Here is a 15,629-nt window from a genome sequence, read left to right as displayed (position 1 = left end):
CTGTTCAAACATACATGTTACCTACTGTAGGTAATGGCTTCAAAAGCGTTGTTGTGCGATTTGGAACTTTGTGTTATATTTGTGTGGCGGCATGGTGGCGCAGTGGGTAGTGCTGCTGCCTCCCAGTCAGGGGACCCGAGTTCGCTTCCCCGGTCCTCCCTGCATGGAGTTTGCATGTTCTCCCCATGTTTCCTCCAGGTGCTCCGGTTTCCTCTCACAGTCCAAAGACATGCAGGTTAGGTGCATTGGCAATCCTAAATTGTCCCTAGTGTGTGTATGTGTGTATGTGTGTGTGCACCCTGCGGTGGGCTGGTTCCCTGCCCAGGGTTTGTTTCCTGCCTTGCACCCTTTGTTGGCTGGGATTGGCTCCTGTGACCCTATAGTTAGGATATAGCGGGATGGATGGATGTTATTTGTGCATCTTTATTTTGTAAAGATGTTATTTATTTTTACTCATTTTTTATTTTATTTGGAAATAGAATTTGCACATTATTTTATATTCTTGTCTGTCTTATTACATTTCTAAAAAATAAATCATTTATTTTGATCAAACAGTTACTCAGTACTCGAGTAGTCTTTTCACCAAAGACTTTTTTACTCTTACTTCATTTTTTGGATGACTACTTTTTACTTCTACTTGAGTAATATTATTTTGAAGTAACGCTACTCTTACTTAAGTACAATTTTTGACTACTTTACCCACCTCTGCATTTAATGATGAAATGTATTGTACAGGATATGTAATTAACTATGGTAATCAATATTCATTTTATATTTTGAAGAAAACATCATGAAGGTGTTATTCATTTCTCCGTACACATTCTGGCAGCCTGTTGTGGAAATTCTTCATTGCTCGGCGTAACATGTCAAGGGGAATGCCATCGATTTCCTCTTCAATCCTTTTTAGTTCAGCAAGGGCTGCAGGACGTGTGCGGTACACTTGGCTTTTAAGAGGTCCCTATAAAAGAAAATCACAAACAGTGAGATCTGGGGATCTCGGAGGCCATATAATGTCACCGTTGCATGAAATGACGTGCCTTCCAAACAAATAACTGCCATTGATTGTCATGCAGTATGCGAAGTGGCGCCACCTGGGGACTTCTTTTTAAAGGCTTGAACCCGTTTCTTCAAAATTACGCGGCCATGTTGTAATCGCATGAGCAGACGGGACACGATCATAACGTCCTAACTGGTAATGACGCCGAAATTCCCGTTGCGCAGCAGTCGCACTACTGTATAACCCTTCTTAAAAAAGGCTTTCAGGAGTGAACGCTCGTTGCGCACCACTCCACTGATCCGTTATAAACAACGGCAAGGGGGTCTAAATAGGTCGCATTGGTCGGAAACACCGGCCGAAGCCCCAGGGTCGCCAACACCTATTTCCAAAATTTCCCGTTTCCCTGCGCCACCCAGTATTTATTTAAAGGCCTTCTGTAAAAAGCCTAATTTTCCCCTGGGGACAAATAAAGTTCTGTCTGTCTACAGGTATCTATCCAATGTTATACATGTTCGGTTGTTTATCACAAATTTCTGTGAAGCGCTTTAAGCATAAAAAGGCGCTATATAAATAAAATGTGCTAGTTTCAACCCAGCTTGTTGCGCCCCTGCCCACCGTCGACCCCTGTGACTAAGTTCAGAACCATCGATCTAACGAACTTCCTGGATGTGATGAAACCGGCAATCCATGCTGCACGGGCATTGCGATACAGAGCAACACAATGACATTATTTATGGAAAAAATGACCTCTTGTGATCTGAGATTGTGAATTATTTCAGAATCCCTGCTATGATTTACATAAATATCTCCGCCCTCCTTGCGGCCAGTTGTGACTCACCGGTCTCTTTAAATCCAGCGCCTTACCGTCTACAGTCCCCTCCCCTTCGGTAAATAAACTGGACAAGTGTCAGTAGCTCATGTGACAGCAAAGGGCGGCGTTTATGGATTTCAAAGTTTCCTCTTTCGGAAGACATGGAAGGCAGCGGAAAAACGCCAGTGTTTGATCACGCCGGTAAATCCAGTAATTAATCCGTAGCCAATAACGGGGGCTTCGTTAAAAGCGCACGAGTCTTTTCCGGCACACGCATTGCCTCTTCCGGCTTGTTCGCGTCAGAGAATGTGTCGCTGTGCCTGCTTATTTTCAGTGATCATTTCAAGTAGCCTGCTTCTTCTAACTAACTCGTTAACACAAATGAATAGACGCAAACTATCACGTACTTACTGTTAATGGTACTTGGTGAAATGTGCCCCACGAATAGAGATAACGGCAGGCGGTTTCGATGCCGTGCATAAGGGTTCGCAAATAAATGAAGGTTTAAATACTATAGAGTGATACAAATACCACCGCAGTCGGCATAGTCAACCATTTTAACGGTGGATGGGTTCGACAACTTTCGAATTATAGCAAGTGTTGCCAGCTTATCGAGGCACTTCACAGCCAAAATTCTACCAAATCGTAGAAAATCTAACCCAGTGTTACTTAATTCATCTCTTTCAAGAGAGCAAAAGTACCACCCAAATACACCTTTGTCGTACCGTAAAGCGACAAACAGCCGTGAATGTCGCTCCTCTGATTGGCCAATTGGTTCTTTATTTGCATGGGTGGGCGGGGCCAGGTAGTTTCATTTCCTTGATTTCTAAGGTCGGGCTTCAGTGCAATTGAGAGCGCGGGTCCCTTTAATGGAATATTTTAAATCCTCTTTCGGCTGCTCCCGTTATGGGTTGCCACATAAATATACAAACAAATTATGACGAGAGCCAGTTTGGCTATGTGTGTTGCACTTCCTTTCTTTACGGTGAAACAACATAACAGAGAGTGAAGCGCTGTATTCGCAAAGAAAAAACTAGCGAATTAGCGTAAGTCGTCAAATTCTGGGTGTTCATAAGAAATGTAATGATTTACTTCAGCAGGTAAAAGTACATAATCAGCGAGAATAGTTGCGTCAGATTTAAAATATTAAAATGCGTGATGCACTCTAAATGTTTAAAGTCTATTCTCGACTATTATAGAAACAAACATAATATTCGTAATTGGTGAACTTTAAAAGTGCATAATACGATAACCCACATGCTTATAGTTAGAAATTGTCATTTTAAGTCATCTGGGAGTGTCTCAGACCACTAGTGAAGAATGAGATATCTAAAACATCATATTCTTGATCAACATTCGTGACAGTTTTAATTTCAGGGTATCCTTCACTAAAAACAATAAATGAAGAACTAATTAAATAATTACCATAACGAAATAAGCAACAAAAACTATATTTTGTGACCCCTTCAACTATTTATACTCGCCTTTCGTCACTATTTTCTATTTATTGTCACATTTCATGGTGCCTTTTACTTATTTGTAAATTCATTTATTTGATTTTGTCCTACCTATTCCTCCGTAATGGGGATGTTGAACTGAGGTTGCTGGATCTGATGCAGCAACACTAACCACTGTGCAAACTCTTCTTAGGGATACAAATCCTCCCAAAAAATTAGTGGTGTTTTCTAAACCAGGGTCTTTTATGTTCAGTCCTGGGGCCCACCTGTGTCTGCAGGTTTTCCTCCCAACCAACTTCACAATCCGTAATTCATTGTTACCCCTAATTGATCTCATTATATCTCTGTTTTGCTCCTCTTATTTTTTTTATTTAGATAAGTGTACTAGTGTGAGATTTACATTCATTAGAGATTAACATATTTTTTGGCCATAGCTTTAAATGAATATCTCTTCTTTATAATTTTTTTATTGTGGAATTGTTCTCACTTTTTATCCCAATAATGACAATTATAAGTAGAACAGAGAAAAGTGCAAATCACACTGAATACTAATGGTCGGTAATGGGCAGCAGCATCTGGCATTGCCCTGGTAACTAACTCCATAGTGGCAGGTGCCCCTTCTAAGTTTATTTCACCGCTCCAGTTGATTCAAAACTCTCCTGCAACAGAGTTTTGAATCAGCTCAACTCTGCTGCAAGAGAGTTTTGAATCAACATGAACCAGCAACAGTGTGCACATAACAACCTTCCTGCTTCACCTTCACTGGCTATAAAATTCCATTAATAGCCTACTTAGTTTTAAATGGCCTTGTACCAGACTACATCAGTGACCTTCTCCATCACTAGGCTCCTGTTCACCCACTAAGATCCTCTGATTCTGGCACATCCCTTGTAACAACCTCCCTAAGTTAATTAGATCAGCTTACTCCATTCATTCTTTTAAGAAACATCTTAAAACTCATCTGTTCAGAAAGGCGTCTAACTTAACCTGACATTCGGCCCCTTCTTTCAGTTTACCTCTGTGTCCTGATGCTCAGGATAATTTGAGTGTGTGTTATATCACAAATTCTTTTAGTATTGAATGTACTCTTTTACTCTGGTTTGCAGTCTTTTATCCTATTTAATGCTTTGTATATCCTGTATTTATCTGGTTTAGTGTTCTATACAGAAAAAAAATCTGTATCCAATGTTACATATACCCTGCTGTTGTTGCTGAGACTCTGTGAAGCACATTGATCATGGGAAAGGAGCTATATAAATCAAATGTATTTATAATTATTATTATTAAGTACATTTAAAATCTGGTCCTTTTGTTTTCTAGTCTGTCTTCGTTCTCTTCCAGTGTTTGTCCAGACTTCAGTGACCCTGGTGAGCCACCAGGAGGCACTGTCCTTAAAACGCTGTGTTTTAAAAGGTACCCTCTTGTCAAAATTTGGGGTTCCAAAGTAATCTGTGGTCTCTTGCTTTAAAAATGGGATGTGTGTACGAAATTTTGCTAAGATTAGATCAAGGGTGTGGAATTCTATAAAGAACACACAGACACATTGAGCTTAATGTATAAGATAACTAGCTGAAATACCCAGCATTGCCCGGGAGGAAAATGAAGTGTTTTTGTTTTTTTAATTGTTTGAGAAAAACATAGTAAAAAAAAAAAACCACAACTTTAAACATAAAAATAAATTAACAAACAATAAAAGACTCAGTAATGTCCTTGTCTTATGGTCTTGTATGTATGTTATCATCCAATTGACTCTCGGAACCAACCAACTCTTATTTCATTTGAAAAGCAACAGGGACGCAGTGATGCTGCACAAACATAAAGAATGATGGCAGTCACCTGCTATATACTAACTGTGTCCTAGAAAGTATTGATATCATCAGAACTACTCTGGGCATCTCTCTGCTATGAGGATTCGTGCCGCAGATGTGCTCGCATCATTTGTGCATTAGCAGCTAAGCGACTGTCTTTCTTCGGAAGTTTCCTTTTGCCGGTGTGCTGGCCTCGCTTGCATATCCTCGGAGCTGGAGCCCTCACCCTGACTCTACGTCTCACTTCTGGACCGGACAGACACACACACACTTGCACGTGTAGAACTCTATTTAATATCAGAAGCAACAGGGGTGCGGTGGTGGTGCTCAAACATAAAGAATGCTGTCAATCACCTCCATTATGCCCTTTTGGTGGTTGCTCGCAGTGTCAACTGGATGATAACATGCATACATGAGAGCAAGATTACCCCCACCCTACCCAGAAGGGAGTGGGTTAGGGTTGATTTCATCTTACAGTATTTTTAGTTGACCAATGAGAAACATGTGTACTAAATTTCATGAAAATTGCTCCAGCTGTTCGGAAGTGATGCTGGAACATACATACACACATTGACTTATATATATATATATATATATATATATAGAGAGAGAGAGAGAGAGAGAGAGAGAGAGAGAGAGAGAGAGAGAGAGAGATATCTATTTATATAAAAAAATTTGTGTTGAGATGTGATCATCTCGGAGAGATGCACGTTTCACCCTACTTACAAACAATTTCTTGGAGACACTTTAACGTCCCACGAAACAAGGAAGTGAGACAAAAAGACAGCTGCTGTACAGGCTTTTAAATGATCGATGCGCAGTGCGACATGCAGATCACACAGCTCGATAGCAGCAGCTGACAGCCAACATCTGATCCATCCGCATCTCCTTAGCATGTGTTCAGCCTCCCCCTTCACAACGCAAGTGTTTCAGAGACGCAAAATGGCTAGCATGAAGTGCACCCCCGGGGGTGGAGGTTGTGGGGTGGGCGAGCGAAACAAGTAGGGGTCACAGCCCCCTAGTGTATATATATATATATATATATATATATATATATATATATATATATATATAACTGATCAAAAAATTAAAGGAACACTTTGAAAACACATCAGATCTCAATGGGAAAAAGAAATCCTCCTGGATATCTATACTGATATAGACTGGGTAATGTGTTAGGAGCGAAAGGATGCCACATCGTCTGATGGAAATGAAAATGATCAACCTACAGAGCCCTGAATTCAAAGACGCCCCAAAAATCAGAATTAAAAAATTATGTGGCAGGCTAGTCCATTTTGCCAAAATTGAATTGCAGCAACTCAAATTGTACGCAGCACTTTGTATGGCCCCTGTGTTCTTGTATACATGCCTGACAACATCGGTGCATGCTTCTAATGAGATGACAGATGGTGTTGTGGGGGATCTCCTCCCAGATCTGGACCAGGGCATCACTGAGCTCCTGGACAGTCTGAGGTGCAACCTGGTGGCATTGGATGGACCAAAACATAATGTCCCAGAGGTGTTCTATTGGATTTAGGTCAGGAAAGTGTGGTGGCCAGTCAATGGTATCAATTCCTTCATCCTCCAGGAACTGCCTGCATACTCTCACCACATGAGGCCAGGAATTGTCGTGCACCAGGAGCCACTGTACCAGCATAGGGTCTGACAATGGGTCCAAGGATTTCATCCTGATACCTAATGGCAGCCAAGGTGCCTTTGTCAAGCCTGTAGCGGTCTGTGTGACCCTCCATGGATATGCCTCCCCAGACAATCATTAACCCACCACCAAACTGCTCATGCTGAATGATGTTACAGGCAGCATAATGTTCTCCATGGCTTCTCCAGACCCTTTCACTTCTGTCACGTACTAAGGGTGTACCTGTTCTCATCTGTAAAAAGCACAGGGCACCAGTGGTGCATCTGCCAATTCTGGTATTCTATGGCGAATGCCAATCGAGCTGCATGCTGCTGGGCAGTGAGCTCAGGGCCCATTAGAGGACATGGGGCCCTTGGTTCACCCTCATGAAGTCTTTCTGGTTGTTTGGTCAGAGACATTCACACCAGTGGCCTGCTGGAGGTCATTTTGTAGGGCTCTGGCAGTGCTCATCCTGTTCCTCCTTGCCCAAAGGAGCAGATACTGGTCCTGCTGATGGGTTATGGACCTTCTATGGCCCTCTCCAGCTCTCCTAGAGTAACTGCTTGTCTCCTAGAATCTCCTCCATGCCCTTGAGACTGTGCAGAGAGACACAGCAAACCTTCTGGCAATGACACGTATTGATGTGCCATCCTGGAGAAGTTGGACTACCTGTGCAACCTCTGTAGGGTCCAGGTATCACCTCATGCTACCAGTAGTGACACTGACTGTAGCCAAATGCAAAACTAGTGAAGAAACAGTCAGAAAAGATGAGGAGGGAAAAATGTCACTGGCCTCCACCTGTTAAACCATTCCTGTTTTGGGGGTCATCTCATTGTTGCCCCTCTAGTGCATCTGTTGTTAATTTCATGAACACCACAGCAGCTGAAACTGATTAACAACCCCCTGCTACTTAACTGACCAGATTAACATCCCATAAGTTTCATTGACTTTATGCTATACTCTGATTAAAAAGTGTTCCTTTAATTCTTTTGAGCAGTATATATAGATATATATAGATATATATGCAGTGGTGTGAAAAACTATTTGCCCCCTTCCTGATTTCTTATTCTTTTGCATGTTTGTCACACAAAATGTTTCTGATCATCAAACACATTTAACCATTAGTCAAATATAACACAAGTAAACACAAAATGCAGTTTTTAAATGATGGTTTTTATTATTTAGGGAGAAAAAAAATCCAAACCTACATGGCCCTGTGTAAAAAAAGTAATTGCCCCCTGAACCTAATAACTGCAATCAAGCGTTTGCGATACCTTGCAATGAGTCTTTTACAGCGCTCTGGAGGAATTTTGGCCCACTCATCTTTGCAGAATTGTTGTAATTCAGCTTTATTTGAGGGTTTTCTAGCATGAACGGCCTTTTTAAGGTCATGCCATAGCATCTCAATTGGATTCAGGTCAGGACTTTGACTAGGCCACTCCAAAGTCTTCATTTTGTTTTTCTTCAGCCATTCAGAGGTGGATTTGCTGGTGTGTTTTGGGTCATTGTCCTGTTGCAGCACCAAGATCGCTTCAGCTTGAGTTGACGAACAGATGGCGGACATTCTCCTTCAGGATTTTTGGTAGACAGTAGAATTCATGGTTCCATCTATCACAGCAAGCCTTCCAGGTCCTGAAGCAGCAAAACAACCCCAGACCATCACACTACCACCACCATATTTTACTGTTGGTATGATGTTCTTTTTCTGAAATGCTGTGTTCCTTTTACGCCAAATGTAACGGGACATTTGCCTTCCAAAAAGTTCAACTTTTGTCTCATCAGTCCACAAGGTATTTTCTTAAAAGTCTTGGCAATCATTGAGATGTTTCTTAGCAAAATTGAGACGAGCCCTAACGTTCTTTTTGCTTAACAGTGGTTTGCGTCTTGGAAATCTGCCATGCAGGCCGTTTTTGCCCAGTCTCTTTCTTATGGTGGAGTCGTGAACACTGACCTTAATTGAGGCAAGTGAGGCCTGCAGTTCTTTAGACGTTGTCCTGGGGTCTTTTGTGACCTCTCGGATGAGTCATCTCTGCGCTCTTGGGGTAATTTTGGTCGGTCGGCCAGCCACTCCTGGGAAGGTTCACCACTGTTCCATGTTTTTGCCATTTGTGGATAATGGCTCTCACTGTGGTTCGCTGGAGTCCCAAAGCTTTAGAAATGGCTTTATAACCTTTACCAGACGGATAGATCTCAATTACTTCTGTTCTCATTTGTTCCTGAATTTCTTTGGATCTTGGCATGATGTCTAGCTTTTGAAGTGCTTTTGGTCTACTTCTCTGTGTCAGGCAGCTCCTATTTAAGTGATTTCTTGATTGAAACAGATGTGGCAGTAATCAGGCCTGGGGTGGCTACGGAAATTGAACTCAGGTGTGATACACCACAGTTAGGTTATTTTTGAACAAGGGGGCAATTACTTTTTCACACAGGGCCATGTAGGTTTGGATTTTTTTCTCCTAAATAATAAAACCATCATTTAAAAACTGCATTTTGTGTTTACTTGTGTTATATTTAACTACTGGTTAAATGTGTTTGATGATCAGAAACATTTTGTGTGACAAACATGCAAAAGAATAAGAAATCAGGAAGGGGGCAAATAGTTTTTCACACCACTGTATATAGATATATATAGATATATATATATATAGATATAGATATATATCTATATATATATATATATAGATATAGATATATATCTATATATATATATAGATATATATATAGATAAACTTAAATGATCTGAACATTAACAAAGAACACAATATTAAACAGCATGAATGCATCCTTGTCTAGTAACCATTGAGCATAACCAGTTTGTAACTTCTGGAGTAACACAAAAAATCAAGAATCTGGATTACTTAATTACAACAAGAAATTGGTTTGAAAATGTGATTATGGGGCTCTGGGTGGGTTGTTGGTTTTGGGGACCAGGGCTGAGCCCATATGTTCCTAAACTCATGCCACAAATGCTTGTGTTGTTTAAATTGGTGTGAAGGTTCCAAAAGTAGCCTGTTGGACTTTTCAGGTGATTTATTAAAGATCAAACAAAAATTCAATGCCTTGTTCTATGCCTGTCTTTTCACAGCCACAGAGTGTAATTTGGGAAATGACTAGCTGCGCGGGAGTGACGTGAACACCTCATTTACGTTGTGTTCTTGCCTTGTGGCTAATGTTTTTGAGAAAGTTTAAAAGTGGATGGGACCCTTAATTTAATAGTAGATAGTTTGTAAGCAAATGATAGTCTCATGATGCAATGGCTGAAGCAGGATGACTTGTCCATGAGTCCATGCGTGACCATGAGCAACTGGGGTATCGAGGGTCAGTGGGGCTTTAACTAAATTCTTCGTGAATACGTTATTGGGAGGTAAATTGATTCAGTTCTATAATTTCTGCTTCACAGTCCCTTACATTAGAGGTCAGCAATGCACCTCTCTGTCAGATGAAAGTCCCCAAAAACACCAAAGAGAAATTCCGTCCCACTGCTTTGCACTAGCTATTCTTATTTAAATTAGGTAGACTAGTCCAAGGGGGTGGCACAGTGTGTAGTGGTTAATCCTGCTACCTCCCAGTTTGGGAAATCAGGGTTTAAATCTACCTGGGCACTACTTTTTTGTGATTTTGCATGTTCTCCCAAAATTTGTATGGGCTCTCTTGGATGTATTCTGGTGTTCCCTATATATTCCAAAGGAATAAACCCATCCATTATTTTTCGTAACTTTATCTAGACCATATATTGCTGTATGGTTGCGAGGCATGGACGCTATCCAGTGACCTGAGACGAAGACTGGATTCCTTCTGTACTGTGTCTCTTAAGAGACCAGGCCAAGGAGACTCCCACATAACACCTGGCTGCGGCAGATAGAGAGTCATTTCCGGAGGATGGGACTGGACTGCGTGCCTGCCTGGGGGGTTGCCAACCAGGATCCCAAGCTGTTTCCGTTGTGTGGTAGGTGCAGCAACACGCTGTACTAGTGCATGCTCCCCAACCTGAGCTTTATCTAGAGTAGTGATAGCATACAGTAAAAAGGAAATCCATATTACCAGGTATTGTGAATGCTGACACAGTTGAAAAGGACAAGCAGCTCCTTTACACAAATGCATTCAGAACCACTGATACACAGTTCATTGACATAGTGGTGCAGGGGTTTAATTTGCTTCTCACAGTTCCAGATGATGCTGTTCTAGTCTCCACCTGGTCATAGTCTTTGTTCACATATGTCTAACCCAGTTGTGCGTCAACTGTGCTAACCCGCCATGTCCAGATACGTGCCGTCGTTTGTAATTTAAAAATAGAGAGTTCAGGCATTCTTTTTGACTTTTTTTTCCCTACAAGATTTTTCTTTTTATGATTTTGCTTTTTTCCCCTCTTTCTCAGAGCATCAGCATATTCGTTACAATCCTCTGAGGGATACATGGGTTCTGGTTTCAGCTCACAGAATGAAGCGACCATGGAAGGGCCAGGTAGAGAAACCGCCTGAAGAAAATATACCCAGGCATGATCCACTCAACCCACTATGTCCAGGAGCTACTAGAGTTAATGGGGAGGTAGGTAATACTCTTTGGCTTCTAACAGTCCATCTATCTATCCATACATTCATTTTCCAAATCCATTTATCCAGAGCAGGATCACGGGGAAGCTGCAGCCTATTTCAGTATGCATCAGGCACAGCTCAAGAACTGGACAGAACACCAGCTCATTGCAGGGGGAACACACACACATAGTGGGGGGCCAATTTAGCATTACCAGTCAACCCACCCTGCGTGGCTTTGGACTGTGGGAGAAAACCAGAGTACAATCTCTAAAACTGAAACACTGGGTCTCTGTTTTCATTGTCCAAGCACATCTGAATTTTGTGACAAAAGACAGACAAAAGAGAGATAGATTGATATGAAAGGCGTTATATAATAGATAGATAGATAGATAGATAGCTAGCTATGAAAGGCATTATATAATAGACTAGCTGAAATACCCAGCATTGCCCAGGAGAAAAATAAAGTGTTTTTTTTTTTTAATTGTTCGAGAAAAACATAATAAAAAAAAACACAACTTTAAAAATAAATTAACAAACAATAAAGACTCACTAATGTGCATGTTTTGCTGTCTTGTATGCATGTTATCATCCAGTTGACACTCGGAACTGGCCAACTGTATTAAATTTGAAAAGCAACAGGGGTGCTTAAACATAAAGAATGCTGGCAGTCACCTGCTATATACTAAAACAGCACGGGATCCTGGAAAGTATTGAAATCCTCAGAACTACTCTGGGCATCTCTCTGATATGAGGATTCGTGTCGCCAAAGTGCTCGCATCGTTTGTGCATTAGCAGCTAAGTGACTGTCTTTCTTCGGAGGTTTCCTTTTGTCGGTGTGCTGCCCTCACTTACGTATCCTCAGAGCTGGAGCCGTCACCACGACTCTACGTCTCACTTCTGGGCCGGACAGACACACACACTCGCACGTGTAGAACTCTATTTAATTTCAAAAGCAACAGGGCCGCAGTGGTGGCGCTCAAACATAAAGAATGCTGGCAGTTGCTTCCAGTTTGCCCTCTGGTGGTCGTTCGGAGTGTCAACTGGATGATAACATGCATACAAGACTGTAAGATCACCCCTTACCCTACCCAGAAGGGGGTGGGTTAGGGTTGATTTCACCCTACAGTATTTTTAGTCGACCATTGAGAAACATGTGTACCAAGTTTCATGAAAATTGCTCCAGCCATTCGGAAATAATGCTTTAACATACATACATACATACATACACACATTGACTTTTATATATATATATATATATATATATATATATATATATAGACTAGCTGAAATACCCAGCGTTGCCCGGAATGAAAATAAAGTGTTGTTTTTTTTTTTTTAATTGTTTAAAAAAACATAATTAAAAAATCACAATTTTAAAAATAAATTAACAAACAATAAAGACTCACGAATGTCCTTGTTTTGTGGTCTTGTATGTATGTTATTATTCAGGTCTCTATTTAATTTGAAAAGCAGCAGGGGCACTTAAACATAAAGAATGCTGGCAGTCGCCTGCTATATACTAACTGTGTAAGCCGATCCTGGAAAGTATTGAAATCGTCAGAACTACTCTGGGCATCTCTCTGATATGAGGATTCGTGTTGCCGAAGTGCTCGCATCGTTTGTGCATTAGCAGCTAAGCGACTGTCTTTCTTAGGAGGTTTCGTTTTGCTGGTGTGCTGGCCTCGCTTTTGTATCCTTGAAGCTGGAGCCGTCACACCGACTCTACGTCTCACTTCTGGGCCAGACAGACACACACACTCGCACGTGTAGAACTCTATTTAATTTCAAAAGCAACAGGGGTGCGGTGGTGGTGCTCAAACATAAAGAATGCTGGCAGTCACCTCCATTATGCCCTCTGGTGGTCGTTCGGAGTGTCAACTGGATGATAACATACATACATGAGCGCAAGATCACCCCCCACCCTACCCAGAAGGGGGTGGGTTAGGGTTGATTTCGCCCTACAGTATTTTTAGTCGACTATTGAGAAACATGTGTACCAAGTTTAATGTAAATTGCTCCAGCCATTCGGAAATAATGCTTTAACATACATACATACATACACACATTGACTTTTATATAGATATATATAGTAAAGTGGACACTTGGTGGCGCTGTTGCTCACCTTTACCCCAACAGACAGTATGCAAGACGCTTTGCTATCTGTAAGAAAAGCATGTCAACACTCAATGAGCCTTCTACTAAAAGAAATGTGTGGTGGAAGAGTTAAGGATAAGCTGAATGAATTCAGAAAATATGGAGACCCCTTCACTTTTCTCTAATTTTGCTATGTTACAGCCTAGTGCTAAAATCATATACATTTTGAATACCCCAGAATGACAAAGCGAAAACAGGATTTTAGAAATTTGTGCTCAATTATTAAAACTCTATATTTAAAGCAGTGAGTGGTTAACAGAACAAGATTAAAAGGACAGAAAGATATGGAAGAATCCAGGATCCACTGTGGCGACCCCTAACGGGAGCAGCTGAAAGAAGAAGAAGATTTAAAGCAGTGAGTGGCATAATGGTGCAGTGGTTCCCATTGCTGCCTCACAGCTTGTTTCAAATCCCATGCCTTGTGAATATCGATGTGATGTGTGCATTTTCTCCTTGTATCTACGTGGTGTTTTTTTTTTTCTTTCTCAAAGTACTTTGGTTTTCTCCCACATCTCCAAAACATGGACGTCATATTAACTGGCATCTCTAAATTGACCAGTTAAAATTGAGTGTAAGTGTATGTCATGCCCCTAACGGGTTGGGTCCTGCCTTTCACACCATGCTTTCTAAATATGCTGTGTTCCCTTTGGAACTGAAATGGTGACTGAACAGGTTTGATCAGAGATGGATTAATAGACGTGGATCTGTTTTCTAATACCATGTCTTTGCGAATACATTCCCTACTTGAGAGTGTGACATCATTTATTTTGTTATTTTTTTAGGTGAACCCAGAGTATGATAGCACATTTGTCTTTGATAATGATTTTCCAGCACTCCAACCAGATTCACCAGAGCCAGGTCAGTATATTCAGATGTATGCTTGTGGTGGACTTCCATTTTCTCTTTATATTGCTGTTGACTGATCATTGCCGTAACTTAAGGATTACTGCTTAGTGACAGGATTCTTTCTTAAATAGTTACAGCTGGAGACTGATGTGGTTGCAATGTTATATTTCAATGAGCGAGTTGCACTGAGTGAATTTTAACAATATTAAATTTGGCAAGCTGAATTAACATTTTCAGATATATCAAAATGCATTTTAAGATATCTGGACATCACTCAAGATCTCTTAAAATGAGTTACAGGTAGTATATGACAATGTGTCCATTTTAGGATATCTTACATGGATTTCAAGATATCCTGATTCATAGTTCATTATGAGATATCTCAAGGTATCGTGAAGTGAATTAATGTAAAGCTGCCTGTGTTTTCATTGGGGTGTCCTGCCCATTTTAAGATATTTTGAAATGCCCTGAAGATATCTGAAAATGAGCAAGAAGCTATTTTAAGATATCTGGAAATGTATTTCAATCAATCAATCAACATTTATTTATATAGCACATATTCATACAAAAAAAATGTAGCTCAAAGTGCTTTACAAAATGAATAGAAAAATAGAAGACACAATAAAAATAAATAAACATAAGCCAACATTAATTAACATAGAATAAGAGTAAGGTCCGATGGCCAGGGTGGACAGAAAAAACAAAAAAAACTCCAAAAGCTGGAGAAAAAATAAAATCTGTAGGGGTTCCAGACCAAGAGACCGCCCAGTCCCCTCTGGGCATTCTACCTAACATAAATCATCATATTTTCATGGAAGGACCTGATGATGATGGTCACGTAGACTTCTGGCTTTCAGTCCATCATTGTTGGAGCATCATGATGCTTTGAGTAGGTGGTGGTGGCGCAGGCCGCCACCACAAAGAAACCGGAAAAAGAAATTTGATTTCTTCAAATGCATTTCAGATATCTAAAGTATATTTTTGGATATCTCAATTTAATGAAATGTTAAAATGGGTCTCTTTGAATTTTATTTCAAGATAACTGAAATCCACCTAGGGCGGCACGGTGGTGCAGTGGGTAGCGGTGTTGCCTCGCAGTTAGGAGACTTGGGTTCGCTTCCCGGGTCCTCCCTGCATGGAGTTTGCATGTTCTCCCCGTGTCTGCGTGGGTTTCCTCCGGGTGCTCCGGTTTCCTCCTGCAGTCCAAAGACATGCAGGTTAGGCGCATTGGCGATTCTAAATTGTCCCTAGTGTGTGCTTGGTGTGTGGGTGTGTGTGTGTGCGCTCTGCCCGGGGTTTGTTTCCTGCCTTGCCCCCTGTGTTGGCTGGGTTTGGCTCCAGCAGACCCCCGTGACCCTGCAGTTAGGATATATCGGGTTGGATAATGGATG

At 41.1% G+C, this 15,629-nt stretch overlaps 1 protein-coding gene across 1 annotated transcript in view; it reads left to right on the top strand.

The window, feature by feature from the left end:
- Window positions 1–1,848: 1,848 nt before the first annotated feature.
- Window positions 1,849–15,629, top strand: part of galt (galactose-1-phosphate uridylyltransferase) — a 249,190-nt gene continuing 235,409 nt past the window's right edge. The window contains exons 1-3 of the mRNA XM_039759657.1: window positions 1,849–2,009; window positions 11,082–11,251; window positions 14,175–14,250. Coding sequence (XP_039615591.1) covers window positions 1,970–2,009; window positions 11,082–11,251; window positions 14,175–14,250 — 286 coding nt within the window. The 5' untranslated portion in view covers window positions 1,849–1,969. The remainder of the gene's footprint in view (window positions 2,010–11,081; window positions 11,252–14,174; window positions 14,251–15,629) is intronic.

Source organism: Polypterus senegalus, chromosome 7 (genome assembly GCF_016835505.1).
Source record: "Polypterus senegalus isolate Bchr_013 chromosome 7, ASM1683550v1, whole genome shotgun sequence".
Classification (NCBI taxonomy): domain Eukaryota; kingdom Metazoa; phylum Chordata; class Cladistia; order Polypteriformes; family Polypteridae; genus Polypterus; species Polypterus senegalus.
The sequence above is the reverse complement of the archived record's forward strand: the minus strand, read 5'-3'. Positions and strand labels throughout refer to the sequence as shown.